Below are 14,371 nucleotides of genomic sequence, written 5' to 3'. Positions count from 1 at the left end.
TACTATACCTCTCAACTCAAACATCATTTCCTCAGAGATGCCTTCTGTAACCCTCTAATTTAAAAATCTAAAGTAATTATCCCATCTGCCAATATCCCATTCTACTTTTTTTAAAGTACTTCTCACTATGTGAACTTAGCTTGTTGATTTACTGCCCTATTTACTTCTTGTCTAACTCATCCCCCACCTCCCAATATAAGCTCTTTGAAGGCAAAGACCATCTTCTCACTGCTGAATCCCTAGCACCTGGCATATGTTAAATGTTCAATACTTTTCAATGGATGCTTTCTCAAATTAATAGCTCAGTATTTTTTTAATAAATGTATGAGAAAACTTGGCCCAGTGTCAGAATCTTCTGTAATTCTAACAAACTAAAAGATTCTGAATATAGGTGGGGGTCCAGGAATTTTCATTTTAATAAATACCCAGGAGACTGGGCAGAGGTCCATAGACCACACTTTTGAGAAACACTGATTTATTCATTCTTACAAGCATTATGCAGGTAGGTGGCAGCGTTTCAAAGAGGTAAATTGAGGATTAAGAGAATTGAGTCACTTGCCCAAAGTCCATAAATCAGCAAGTGAATTCTAATAAGAAATTATAATTTAGAAATAGCTTAATCCTCACATGTAAGTTAAACACACACACACACACACACACACACACACACACACACACACACTTTTTCCATCTATTTTATGCCAGTCATAAATTCTTGACCTTCATCTCATTCATTAAAACAAAGCTTAGACTTTCATAACTCCATCTGAATGACTACAATAAATTGTTCAGGTCAAACAAGAAATATTTCAAGGAATCACCAGCAGAGAAAATGAGATCCTTGAAAGAAAAAAAGGATTAAAGAAAATGAAACCTTAGCTCTAAAAGTAAACTGTGTTTATAAAAGAAGTAATCAGAAATTGCTTTGAAGGAAGATTTGCCTTCCAAAATGATCTGAACAGGTGGAATGTTTGAGAAGTAATTCCAGATGCCACTTGCTGGTATAGCACTGCAACACCACAGTGGGGGTGGTGGGAGTGGGACGTGGTCAAATTAGACTCAAGTTTGCATAACAACATGTGCTAAGTTTGGCAAGGCTGTTTATTTGCACTAGGAAGTTGGCAAGGTGTGCTGCTGTCCACCAAATGACACTTTAAAACCCAACTTTACTTCTATAAAGAAAACAATCTACACTGCTTTTCATTTTATAACTTTCACAAATCAGAGCTTTTGATATGATCCTGGGCAACAGGCTAGCACCCTGCCTAACTCTGAATAGAAAATACATACCAGATCCAAGATCTACCTTTATTAAAATCCCTGTTAAACTCTAGAGCATTTCCAAATGTCAAACCTGTCACAAAATTGGCTGGGCCAATTTTCTTAATTCCTTTAAGGTATTCTCATTCCCTTCCTTTTACTTGCCAGGCCTTACTCTAAGCTAGCTTTTAGGAATGGAATACGATCTACAGCAGCACTGCCCAGTGGAAATATAATGCAAATCACGAATGCAAGCCATGTTACGTTTTGTAGTAGCCACATTAGAAAACCAGGTGAAGTGAACATTTTTAATCCCCAAATTACCATTTTAACATGGAATCAATACTTAAACATGCAGATATCTTTCATTCATTCTTTTGTACTTCAATGCCTGATATCCGGTGTGTATTTTACTGCACATCTCAATTTGGTCTAGCCACATTTCAAGTGTTCAATGGCCATGTGACTAGGGGCTACCATATAGACAGAGACGGTCTAGAGACTTGCTACTCAAAGTGCAGTCCACAAATTAGAAGCAGTGGCATCATCCGGAAACTTTTTCCAAATGCTGAACCTCACGCCCCACTCTGGACCTACTGAATCAGAATTTGCATTCTAACAAGACCCCTAGGTGACTGCATGCACAATAAAGCTTGAGAAGCACTGGTCCAACTGGTCATTGGTCTCAGGTTCATCTGTCACACAGAGGTGATAATACTTTGGAGAACTGCTGTGAAGATTTCTAGTGCTTTACTTCATAGACATAATGGCTGGGACTTTAATAAATGGTAACTATTATTTAAGAGGCACTGTCACAGAGTGGGCTTTAGAGTTGGACAGAAAGGAGTATAGATTCTGGTTCTGTCACTTATAAGCTCTGTGACCTTGAACAACTCGCTTAACTTGAGGCTGAGTTTTCTTAACTCTGAATTGGAGCTAATACCTTTCTTCCATGGGGCATTCAATATGGTGGCATATATATATATATATATAAATAAATAATTATTGGCTGGGCCATATTGGGGTGGCAACAAATCAAGCTAAGCTGCCTTGTTATTTCAGATGGCCTTTCATCCCAAACCAGTATTATTTCCTGTGGCTCCAGTCCATATTTCATAAGCAGAACTTAAGGAGAGCAAAAACGTTTATTTGAAAAAATTACTATGTATTGAAAATATACATTAGAAATTATTACATACTTCCATAGCATTCCCCTCCCCCACCACAAAAGTAGAAATATCTGCTTGCTATGCTAATGTCATAGGTAAATTCAAACAAAGAGGAAAACATCAGCCCCTTTCCTCATACATTAGAGATGGGGCGGGGGGAGGTCAACTTTTATCTGCCAATCAATAGGAGTTTAACAGGTCCCAGTCTTCCACAGCAAGACACACATATTTTTGCTTTGAAGACTGTGAAGAGTTACTCTGTTCCTTTTCTGGCTCCTCAAAACCTCTCTTCTTGCTCTTCTTTGACTCCTGGCTTGAGACAGCTTCGAGTTTCAACAATGGCCCATGGCAGTCTGGGGCTTTCTCTCTATAGAACTGGAGTTTCTCAGAAGAGTTCATGTGCGTGTCTGCCAGGGGACACTTCCCTGGGGTTTCTGTTTGAGCCCGCTTCCCATCTGTAAGAGCAACAAAAGGAAGGGTGATGAGTTTACTACGCTGGCATGCTAATGCCTGCCTAGGTCTAGAAAGATGATCCAAAGAAAACAACATAGGTCCAAACAGGGAGATGTCTGCATTAATTTTATTCCCTTTTGAGTGCCCTACAAAGTAACAGTGGTCTATGCACTAGCACAGGTTGAAGGCGTGTACACTGCCACTTCCTGGATAAGAGACCTTGGGCAAGTGACTTGAGGATCAGTTTTCTCATCTTTGTAGGGATATAAAACCTATTTCATAAGGGTGATATAAAGATAAATGAAATAATGTACATAGAGTGCTCAGCACAAGGCTTGGCACACAGTAAAAGCTAAAAAATATTAGCTATTATTATTAAAAATCAGGACTTGACTGTCTTCCAAAGAGCCAAATTTATGGCACAACTCTAGCAAACGATATGACATTATGTATTTCTTTTTTGGCATACCCTAGCTTCTTGTTTTGTTACCTTTATTTTCCCTTCACTTCGATATTATCACTTAGCCTCATTTTTAAAAGTTATGGTAAAATATACATAAATAAATTCACCATTTTAACCATTTTTAAGTTTACAGTATGTGGCATTAAGTGCATTCACATTGCTGTGCTACCACGTCCACCATCTAACACTAAACTGTTTCATTTTGCAAAACTGAAACTCCATACCTATTTAAACAGTAACTCCCTAATACCCCTCTCCAGTCCCTGACAACCACTCTTCCACTCTGTCTCTATGAACTTGACTATTCTAAAAGCCTCATATAGAAAGAATCACACAATATTTGTCTTTTTCTGATTGGCTTATTTCACTTACCATAATGTCTTCATGTTATAGCATGTGTTAAAATTTCCTTCTCTTTTAAGGCTTATTATAATATTCCACTGTATGTAAATAATACATTTTGTTTATCCATTAATCTACTGATGAACACTTGAGTTGCTTCTACCTTTTGGCTACACTTAATTCCTTTTGAATCTCTGTAATCTATCTATGCAAATCATTTCTGGAACAAGATGGGATATAAATACATACATACATTTAATAAGCTATTTTCCTTGTACTGGTGTTCAAAGTGTACTCTAAACCACCGGTTGCCAACCTTTTGGACCTCACGGACCACCAGTGGTCCGCGGACCACCGTTGGCGACTGCTGCTCTAAACTATTTGAGAACACAAGTCTTGGTGATCTAATTAAGTTGGCACTATCACAATTAATTTTCCCATTGTGTGAAAACAAGTTAACTGCTTTAAGGGTGCAAAAAACCTAAGGGCGAAAAGGGAATTCCAAAGAAAAGGGAATCTCTCACAGAAGTGCTGAGCTGCCTTTCGAGGTTCCAAGGCATCTCGTGGCTTCACAGCTTCCGAAGTCACACGCTCCCACTGCAGAACAATCTAAAATGCATTTGGAAAGATTTGAATCTGAACAAAATCTCAAGCTTTTAATCTCAAACCTTCCTTGTTCCCCTTTGTTCCCTTTCCATAAACACAAACTCCTGCGGTAATCTTACTTCAGATGATTGGTGATAAGAATAAGAATCAAGTCAAGCCTGGATTTTCTGTTTTAATGCAAGAGCCAGTCAGAATACAAACCTGTTAGATATGTGTATTTGCATGACTCAGGAAAAATCCACAATGCTCACTCCCTCTTTTCAACTCTATTCCAAGCTAGAAATAAATTGCATATCCTTAAACTAAATACTAAAATTTGAAACCTTAGTCATTACTATTCACACATTTCTAGTCTCACCCTCATGCCTTAAAATACATCAGTATAATTCAAAACTCTTGTGTGTAAAATGCCCACATGTCCATATTCTCAAAACACTTCATGATCAGCTGCCATTTTTAAAACCATTACAAATGTATTTTTATTATAAGCTACTACAAATTCTTTTGGAAATCTGGCCAGGTATAAACTTTATATAAATAAACGATTATTTCACATATACCATGAGTAACAAGAACTAAACTTAATACTTTTCATGGTATGCAATGAAATGATCATAAAGAAAAACATTTTCAGGACACAGAGGCAGTATGACACAGTTTAAGAATACAATTCCAGAGTTAGCACTACTACTTACTAGCCAGGGGACCCTTGGCAAGTGATTTAATTTCTGATCTCAATTTCTTCATCTGTTTAATGAGATAACATACATGAAGGGTCTGGCACACAAAAAGCACTCAATAAATATCAGTTGTCAACCCTTCTATGATACTTTCCTGATTATGGGAAATGTGGACAGATCTAAGAGAATGCCAAGATGGATGGGCTGAATCTGGTGATTCAGTGGGCAACTGGGAAAACAGCACTTTCACTAAGAAATAAGCATGTCAATAAGAAGAGTTTGGGGACAGGGAAGAAGAAAATGAGTCAGGTTCTGGACAAGCTGGATTTGAGGTGCCAGGTAGAGATTTATGGATGATATGTAGGAATGGGTCAAGTGTGTGAGAGAAGGTGGAATCATCCCCACGGGACAGTTATGATCACCAGGAGAGTGAGTGGAGGTATCCGAGAAGAGAAGAGGAATCAGCAAGAGCTAGAGGCAGAAATGAAAAAGTTAGGGGAGAGCTAGGAGAAAGGTCATGAGAGAAAAAGCTAAGCAGAAAAGCTAAGGCAGGTGAAAATGAGCTCACATGCTACCTTTAAGAGAACAGTAGAGGATGGAGGCCAGACCTAGATCACAAAGGATTAAGAACTGAGGAGACAGTGAGGAGGTGGGAGAGATAACAGAAAACAATCCACAGTTCTGTTGGGGGATGAGGAACATATTAGAGTAAGAGTAGCTCAAGTATGTTTATACACAGAAAGAAAACAGCCAACACAGGGTGAGACTGAAGATGCAGTGGTGGGGCAGTAGAGGGAAATAATTATTAGTAAAATATCACAGAGGAAGCTGGTGATTGTAAGGAACAGAACTGAAAGATAAAAAGGAAAAACTAAAGGCTTATCAGTGAAATAAAAGTGGCATCCTTATTCCCGTTAGATAGGAGGAATGTAGAATATGGTTGAAGAAATGGAGACAATTTAAGACAGAGATAGGGAAGGAAGGGGACTCCTGTCAGAGAGCCTCATTTTTTCCGTGTCACCTGCGGAGAATGAAGCAGGAGCAGCCCAGAGTCAGCCTGAAACAAGAGACAGATAAAGCTCTGCAGCCAAGCCGCAGGGGCCAGGCTGAGGTTGCATGGCATGAAGCCGCAGAGTCCAATTTGCTTACTTCCAGGCCAGGCTGCTAGGTATTTTACTTTATTTTACTTCACCCTTACCAAGCTCTGCAAGAGAGGTCCTGGTTTCTGCATTTTACAGATGAAGAAACAGAGACTCAACGTTGCCTTGTCATATCGCTACTGGCTTGTCAAGCCAGGACCCCAAATCCAGGTATCTTTGACTCCAAAGCCTATGCTCTTTCCACCATGACAACCTGCTACCAAACTATCTCAAGCCTTTACATGACCATCCCACACCTACCTGCCCCAAGTCCACTACTGGCTATGTCTAGGATTAATCCAGTGCTACAATTGTGTTTGGCAATGCACTATGATAATTATTTCAGCATGCATTTTCTGGACCAACTTCAAAGTGCTTCTGAAATATGGACTCACCAGCACCCCCTTCCCTGCTGACCTATAGAAGCGGTTCTCAACCTGTGGGTCGCGACCCCTTTGGCGGTCAAATGACCCTTTCATAGGGGTCGCCTAAGACCATCCTGCATATCAGATATTTACATTTCGATTCATAACAGTAGCAACATTACAGTTATGAAGTAGCAATGAAAATAATTTTATGGTTGGGTCACAACATGAGGAACTGTATTTAAAGGGCCAGAAGGTTGAGAACCACTGACCTATAGGGAGGTGATACTACAATCAGATAGTTGGGATATGTCCACCATCATGTGTTATAGTTTGAGCCAAGGAGGAATCTAGAACAAAACAGTTTGGGGAGCCCCCTAGGCCTCCACACCAAGTAACATTGGTTTAAAGTGTTTGAAGGAGAAAGGCACCAACCACAGGCTGGCAGGCATTTACTGGTGCTGTATACTTGGTTACCTCTGACTTCCTACTTAAGCCTGTACTTGACCAAGTTGGGGGAGACCATCAAGAAGACAAGACTGAGTCAAAGTAAAGTTCAACCAAGAAGATAAAAACGGGAACAGTCAGTGAGAGGAGGACAAAAAAGACCATTCCTCACTCAGGCTCTGAGATGTAAGAAATGTGCCCCGAAGAGGAGGAGTCAGGTTTGAATCGTTCTTAGTGTGACTTACTCTCTTTCTAGACTGCTAAGAGAATCTGTCCTGAAGCTGGGTCATACTGCTTTTTTCATTAGCAGGGCAGAATTCACTTATTTTCGGAATCTTTGTAAGATGACATTTTCTCCTAGGTCCAATAAGGATAAGGCACAATCTAGTGACTAGAGCATGAGATTTAAGGACTAGCATCTAATACCTTTCCTTAAGTAGCTGGGTCAGTTATAGGCCATCAGTATCTCTGATTTGACATAAAGATGACAATTCAGCCAAGAAATACCAAAGGATTAATGTTTGTTCAAAGTGTTGAATAAGATACTTAGAATTAAAATAAAAAGCCATATTAACTGTGTGTGTGGGGAGTGGGGGGGGGGGGGGGATATACAGTACCTGGTCAGCCCAGCCCTCGGTCTTACAGTTACTGTGATCAAATTCCTTCAGAGGCACTTTAGAGTGGACAAGGCCTATGTGGGTCTGGAGCTTGTGTTTGACAGCTTTGATGTCCTAGTAGGGAAAGACAGAACAGGAAGCCCACACATCTGGTCAATTAGTACTAGTTTTCAGTAGGAAAGAAGCACCATCATAAATACCAGCCTTTTCTAAACTCCAATTAACAGAAGCAAAATATCAAATTGTGAGTGTGAAAAAATAAGAGAAGGGAGTAAAAGTCCTACCTTGAGCCCTGTCCCAGAGATATCTAAGCAGTTTAGTTTTCTAAAAGAAAAGAGGTATCCAATTCCTGCATCTGTGATCTCAGGGTTACCTAGATGTCAAAAACAGGTAGTATTCAGTTACAGTTTACTGCCAAAATGCCAACAGTAAGGTCAGAAAAAAAGGCCACACAATGATAAAATATTGAGTGAACAAACTTTTCAGAATAAATAAAATATAGGAATCTTATCTTTATTCTATCTGTAATATGAAGGAGTCACACACCAGATGATCCTTAAGATCCTTTATAGCTCTAACTTTTTAGGAGATGGGGGTTTAGCAGAAAAAAAAATGAACCAGGTAATTATCCCAAAGGGTTTAATTTACAACCATATGGAAACAACATACATAAACATGCATTAAAATGGTTCGTCAGACTTTGTTCATGGCTGTTTCACTTCCAAAGTAAAAAGATTTGTTTTAAGAAGACTTTCAAAGGCACTTTGACACAGAGATTATTATTACTCTTACTAATTTGCTTTTTTTCCCAAAGCCTTTCTTACATATTACTTTCTCACATCAGCGTCCTATATTTAGCACTGAGCCCTCAAGGCCATAAGCACAATTCCTGGCACATTGTAGATGCTCAAAAAATATTTGTTGAATGAATACACTTTCGTGGGAGGAAGGCAGGACATTCATTATTATCTTCACGTTACAGAAGTCAAAACCAAGGCTCAGAGAGGTAAATAACTTGTCCAAGGGCACACAGCCGCTAATAAGAGTAGCAGAGCAAGGAGTGTCCTCTGACCTCAAACCCTGCTCCTTCTATTTTTCTGACACCATACTATCCTGCCATACATTCAAAGGATGCTCAGTTAAATTGTAAATGATCCCTATCAACTTTCTACCATTGGTGTCAGTATCTGGATAACCCTGAGTAAGTTATTGCAATTGTGGATTCATTCAGATTTTCATCAAGCAAATACTGATTTAAAAAAACAACAACAAAAAACTTTACCCTGGCTGGTTTTTCTCAGTAGTTAGAGCATCAGCCTGCAGACTGAAAGGTCAAGGGCACATACCTTGAATGCAGCTCCCCAGCCCAGGTAGGGGCACATGTGGGAGGCAACCAATCGATGTGTCTCTCTCATGTCAATGTTTCTCTCTCTTTCCCTCCTTTCCTTCCTTTAACTCTAAAAATCAGTGGAAAAAATATCCTCAGGTGAGGATTAACAACAAAAAAAAAGGACCTAGATGAGACACTATGAGTCAGCAACTCAAAGAAAGTAAAGATAAACCAAATAGATGCTAAGAATATGATGAAAGGCTGCCTTGTCTGTACACAGTGAGTGGCATGGATGAATTTATATGAGCTTTTCCTACTTGTAAAGAAGTGCCAACATGCCAGGAGAGGTATTTAGCCACAAGTCAAGAGCCTTTGGCTTTAGTCCTGCTCTATCATTAACTTGCTGTGGCACCTAGCAAAGTCCCCTCAATTTATCACTTCTAAAATGAAGGGAAGAACTAGATGATTTCTAAGGCCATCTTTCAACATTAATAATCTATAATTTCTAATAAAACTTACAAGATAAGTCTAATAATGTTAGATTTTCAAGGCCTCTTTTCATCACTCGAACTGGTGCTGTCATTTTCCGTACCCCGGCATCAGATAAACAATTATCCTTCAAGTGGAGTTGAGTTACACTAGGAAAACAAAGTCCATAAATAAATTATTTAAGAGAGTTTGAGAAAGTCCAGGTATGTAACACACTTTCATAAAAGTTCATTTAAAAATATTAAATATCCTCTACCCCCTGCTATTTCACACTCAATGCATTCAACGAAGCTAAAGATCTTTTGGTGCTATTTCAGTTACTAAGTGAGGATTAACTTAGGGATCAAAGTGTCATGTAGTATTAATCTCAGATGGCAGAAGGCACTAGAGGTATATGGTGGAATGAGATAAATGGACTTCATTAGGGAGATAAATATACACTTATTAAACACAAAAGCTGCATTCCTGACAAATGCTGTGGGAACCAAAAATACTCTAAATGTCAGGAAAGTCTGCTAAAGAACTCCTTTGAGAATTCTTTTGGCAAAACAAACAATCCTCTAAGTTTAACTAGCTTTATAAATGCAGATTTTCAGATTGAGTTTTTAAGGTATACCTATAACCCAGTCCATCCAGCTAAACTGACACTGGTGTATTAATTCGCTTTAGTGTCCATGCACAACAGGAAACCTGAACTTCTACTAACCTCACACAAAAATACCTTTGCACAGAGCAGTATGTAGGTGTCTGTCCTAGGAAGGCCCCAGCAAGTGGGTTAGAGCCAGGTTTGTAACGCTGCTATCCCTCTGGGTGTTTATGAAACCACAAAGAAATCCATTCGGCCTCCTGTCTGCCGGTCAGACTGAGATCAATCTAATTATTTGTGAATGGTATGAACTGGGTGATTTCTTTAAATTATGGTTCTTGAAAAAGATGTATTTGGCTGTCTTTAATAGTTGACTTTTTAAATAATTTATAGTTCATTGATAGTTAAAATAGAAAATGATGACTTTGGAAAATTGTATGATTTCTCATCTCTTGCTAGATTAAACTAAGACTAGACAAATAAAGGAAAAAATAATTTTTCAGCCCAGGTAGCTTCAAGTACTATATGTTTAAAGGTTATTTAGAAAAATGAAATAACTGACTTACTTTCATAAGAGTTATCTAATCTATATTGCTCCTATCAAGTAAATGGAAATTGAAAAAGTTTACGAAAAAACTTAGCAAATAAACAGAGTTGGGAGGTAATCGGTATTCTTGAAGATGATCCTATTGGATCATCCTTTCTAAAAAATAATAAAACAATTCATCTGCAAATGGTGGTAATACCTAGATAGGGCCTCATTGGTGAGATGTTCTAGGAGTTCATGTTCATCTCCAAGCTTGCAACAGGAAAGATCCAGGCAGGTCAACTCCCGGAAAGACTTAATCTCCTCAAGTTTTTCTGAAATCACCAGATACCTGTGGAGTATGGAGAAGAATCAACAGTTTTTCTTTTCCTTCTTAAAAAACATTACCAAAAAGATGAACAAAAAGAAAAAAAGATTACCAAGAAGAAAACAAACAAAAAAAGACAAAAATAAAAAAATTACTATTTGTGGCTTTGTGCCGCACAACCAACATTCCATCAGGAAAAAGTACTATGTAATAACCAGACTTCACTGATTACTATGTGGGCACTGGTTGAATTTTTTTCATTAGTAAATACATTGGAAGTCTTTTTACATGACAGTGGAATAAAAACTTTAAGTAAATGAAAGTATATGAGCAAAGACCAGTCACAGGAGAAAACATCTGCTTTTTTAGACGACAGACAGACTTTGGTGGTTTGGGGACCTTATCGGAGAATTTCCAAACTGTAGGATACTCAAAATTTTTAATAAATTATTCCTTTAAGATTGCTTTTTATCTAATGCTCAATATTTAGTGGTTTAAAAACTGGAACAGGGTCAACACTGGGTTCTAATCTTCACATCCAAAGAGGTATTTGACAGATCACATTTTATCTTTTCCATGAGTTTGAGTAACTGCCCACTCCACTGTGCCTCTGTTACCCAGCTAACTTTACTACAAAAAGTATGTGCAGCATGACTACTCACTCTAATCTAGATGGTTATTAAGACAAACCTGTGAGCTCAACAGCCAAGTTAATTACACTGGAGTACCTTGCCAGACTGTTATCAGGAAGTATCAGGGAGGTGCCTCCCCTGAAGAGTAAAGGAGATCAAAAAGGCACTCCATATCCCAGGCTCTGGCCTCCACCCTGCTTTCTAGTCCTTCATGAAAAGGGATTAGGTGTGAGTGACAGAGGGAGAGGATCTTAAAAGAACAGGGAAACTAACTTGTGGCAAAAGCATGCCTTTCTGATCCATTTTCCTCATGGATGTCTAGATGTTTCCACAGAGAGATGGATGGCATGCCAGGACCAGTGGGGTTATACTTAGAAGTGTTCACATCTCTATTCTGTCAGCAGGATCATAATTACCACAAACAGGATGAAATAATGACAGTATGAGGGAAGTTAGATCTCTTTTCTTTCTCCTTCCAACAAAAAATGTACTGAAGCTGTCACTGGCATGACTGCCATGTACAGATGACCTAGGGCACTGATACCCCCTCTAAGATGCCTGATGACCGAGCTCAGCTGGGTACACAAATGAGCCTTATTTCCTCACACGTATTTTAACTGCACTATAAATAAAGCTGCTGTTTCCCATTTTACAATTACAGAGCTGAAGTGGGTAAATGGGAATTTGGGGGATTACTGGCAATCAGAAAAAGAAAAATACACATCCTTTGATCAATTAATCAAAAGATTTTTAGTAATTCTGGAACACATTATCTGAGAAGGACTAACAATGTATAATCTGATTAACAAACATTACAAAAACCAAAGCTAAGAAACCAACATGCAAAACCACAGACCTTACTAGAAGTTTATCTAGAACAGCAATTTTCAACCTTTTTTTATCTCTTGGCACACATGAACTAATTGCTAACATTCTGTGGCACACCAAAAAATATATTTTTTGCCCATCTAAGAAGAAAATAGGTATAACTTTGACTGATTTACAAAAATATAATAACTAGAGGCCCGGTGCATGAAATTCGTGCACTGGGGGTAGGTGTCCCTCAGCCCAGCCTGCACCCTCTCCAATCTGGGACCCCTTGGACATCCCTCTCACAATCCAGGACTGTTGGCTCCCAACTGCTTGCCTGCCTGCCAGCCTGATCACCTCCTAACCACTCCCCTGCCAGCCCGATCGGCGCCTAATCGCTCTCCTGCCGGCCCGGTCGCCCCCAACTGCCCTCCCCTGCCGTCCATCTTGTGGCTGTGGGCACCGCCATCTTTGAGGGTGTGGCAGTTAATTAGCATATTCCCTCCTTATTGGCCCTGGGTGCTGCCATCTTTGAGGGTGAGGCAGTCAATTAGCATATTCCCTTCTTTTTTTTCTTTTTTTCCCCCAAATATATTTTATTGATTTTTTACAGAGAGGAAGGGAGAGGGATAGAGAGTTAGAAACATCGATGAGAGAGAAACATCGACCAGCTGCCTCCTGCACACCTCCCACTGGGGATGTGCCCGCAATCAAGGTACATGCTCTTGACTGGAATCGAACCTGGGACCCTTCAGTCCGCAGGCCGACGCTCTATCCACTGAGCCAAACCGGTTTGACAGCATATTCCCTTCTTATTGGCTGTGGGCGCTGCCATCTTTGAGGGCGGGCAGTCAACTAGCATATTCCCTCCTTATTGGCTGTGGGCACCGCCATCTTTGTGACAGCATGAGGGTCAATTACCATATTCCCTCTTTATTAGATAGGATAGTTATTACCTACCCTTTTGCTCCAAAGTGACTTTAAAAAATCAGGTGCCTGTACTTGTATATAAGGATTTCTGGTACCAAGAATTAACCAATCAGAAGCAACCTTATTATGTAATGTGACCAATAAGATGCAAATCTATTATATGACCTACATATTTATGGTTCAAGACAGGGTATTCACACCAGAAGGCTATTGTTGTGTTGGCTATTGTAATTTTTTTATTTGACAATCTGAGGAAAAAAGAAGTCAGTGCTGTTGACTAAATAGTCAGGGAGTGCATGTTTTAAAAATTCTTGTGGCACACTGGTTGAAAAAATCACTGATCTAGAACATAAGTTCTAGGGTCCTGCTCAAAACTACTCTTCCAATTTGCCACTTCAAGAGTTCAGAACAGCAAGTCGGGCCACCTTCAGCCCCGTGAGAAGGATGCGGTACTGTAGGACCTATGGGTGCGGCTATGGTCAGAAATTAGTCGGGAGAGACTAAAAATGGCGGCAGAGTAGGAGGATGCTGCACAGACATGCTCCCAGGAACAAGCTGGAATTACAACTGAAATACAGAAAGGCTTCCTGAATAATCAATGGAAAACTCACAGGAGAGAACCCTGATACCCAAGGACCGAAGATGGAGACCGCATAGAGACTGGTAGGAGGGGCGAATGGGCTGGCCAGGCACCTACAGAAGGCAACTGAAGTCCCTGAGAGCTATCTCAGCTGTGGAGGGGAGCCACTGAGAACTCTGAGATCTAATCCCGAAGCTGAGCTCCCCAGCAGAGAGCACCAAACTGAGGAGGGTATCCACATAGTATCTAGCTGTGAAAAGCAGTGAGGTGCTGTCTGCCAGGGAGTGGCAGCTGAAAGTTCTGGCACCCTCGTAAAGGGCCAATGCACAAAAATTCCCTGTGGAGCCACCCACTTTATGCTCTGGCAGAGGGAGGGTGAAGTGGACTGGAGCTGTAAGAGCAGAACCCAGGACTGGGGACTCGAGGGATAGAGCTCAGAAGGCAGACACCCCAAGTTTCCTAGGCTGAGTCATTTCCTCACACAGTGGAGGACATCTTTCCCACATAGACATCTGCCTTGCCTGGGGGGAAGACAGCTGACACACACTGAGGCCACTTAAGAGATTAAAACTAACAATTAGCCTCCAGGCAGAAGCAACTGCCCCACCCTGTTGAAAAA

The 14,371-nt window shown here is 40.0% G+C and overlaps 1 protein-coding gene across 5 annotated transcripts in view; it reads right to left on the bottom strand.

The window, feature by feature from the left end:
* Positions 1-2,386: 2,386 nt before the first annotated feature.
* The window catches only part of LRRC42 (leucine rich repeat containing 42), a 21,178-nt gene continuing 9,193 nt past the window's right edge, over positions 2,387-14,371 (bottom strand). For 4 of the 5 annotated variants that reach the window (XM_014549781.1, XM_005878656.2, XM_005878659.2 and 1 more), the window contains 6 exons: positions 10,693-10,824; positions 9,391-9,509; positions 7,826-7,914; positions 7,542-7,655; positions 4,212-4,296; positions 2,387-2,884 (listed from right to left, as the gene is read on the bottom strand). In XM_014549781.1, coding sequence (XP_014405267.1) covers positions 2,610-2,884; positions 4,212-4,296; positions 7,542-7,655; positions 7,826-7,914; positions 9,391-9,509; positions 10,693-10,824 — 814 coding nt within the window. In that variant the 3' untranslated portion in view covers positions 2,387-2,609. Of the gene's footprint in view, positions 2,885-4,211; positions 4,297-4,988; positions 5,041-7,541; positions 7,656-7,825; positions 7,915-9,390; positions 9,510-10,692; positions 10,825-14,371 lie in introns of all 5 variants that reach the window. The other variant, XM_014549782.1, reaches the window with a different exon arrangement.

Source organism: Myotis brandtii, unplaced genomic scaffold, assembly GCF_000412655.1.
Source record: "Myotis brandtii unplaced genomic scaffold, ASM41265v1 scaffold57, whole genome shotgun sequence".
Taxonomy (NCBI): Eukaryota; Metazoa; Chordata; class Mammalia; order Chiroptera; family Vespertilionidae; genus Myotis; species Myotis brandtii.
This window is presented reverse-complemented; position numbering and strand designations above follow the sequence as displayed.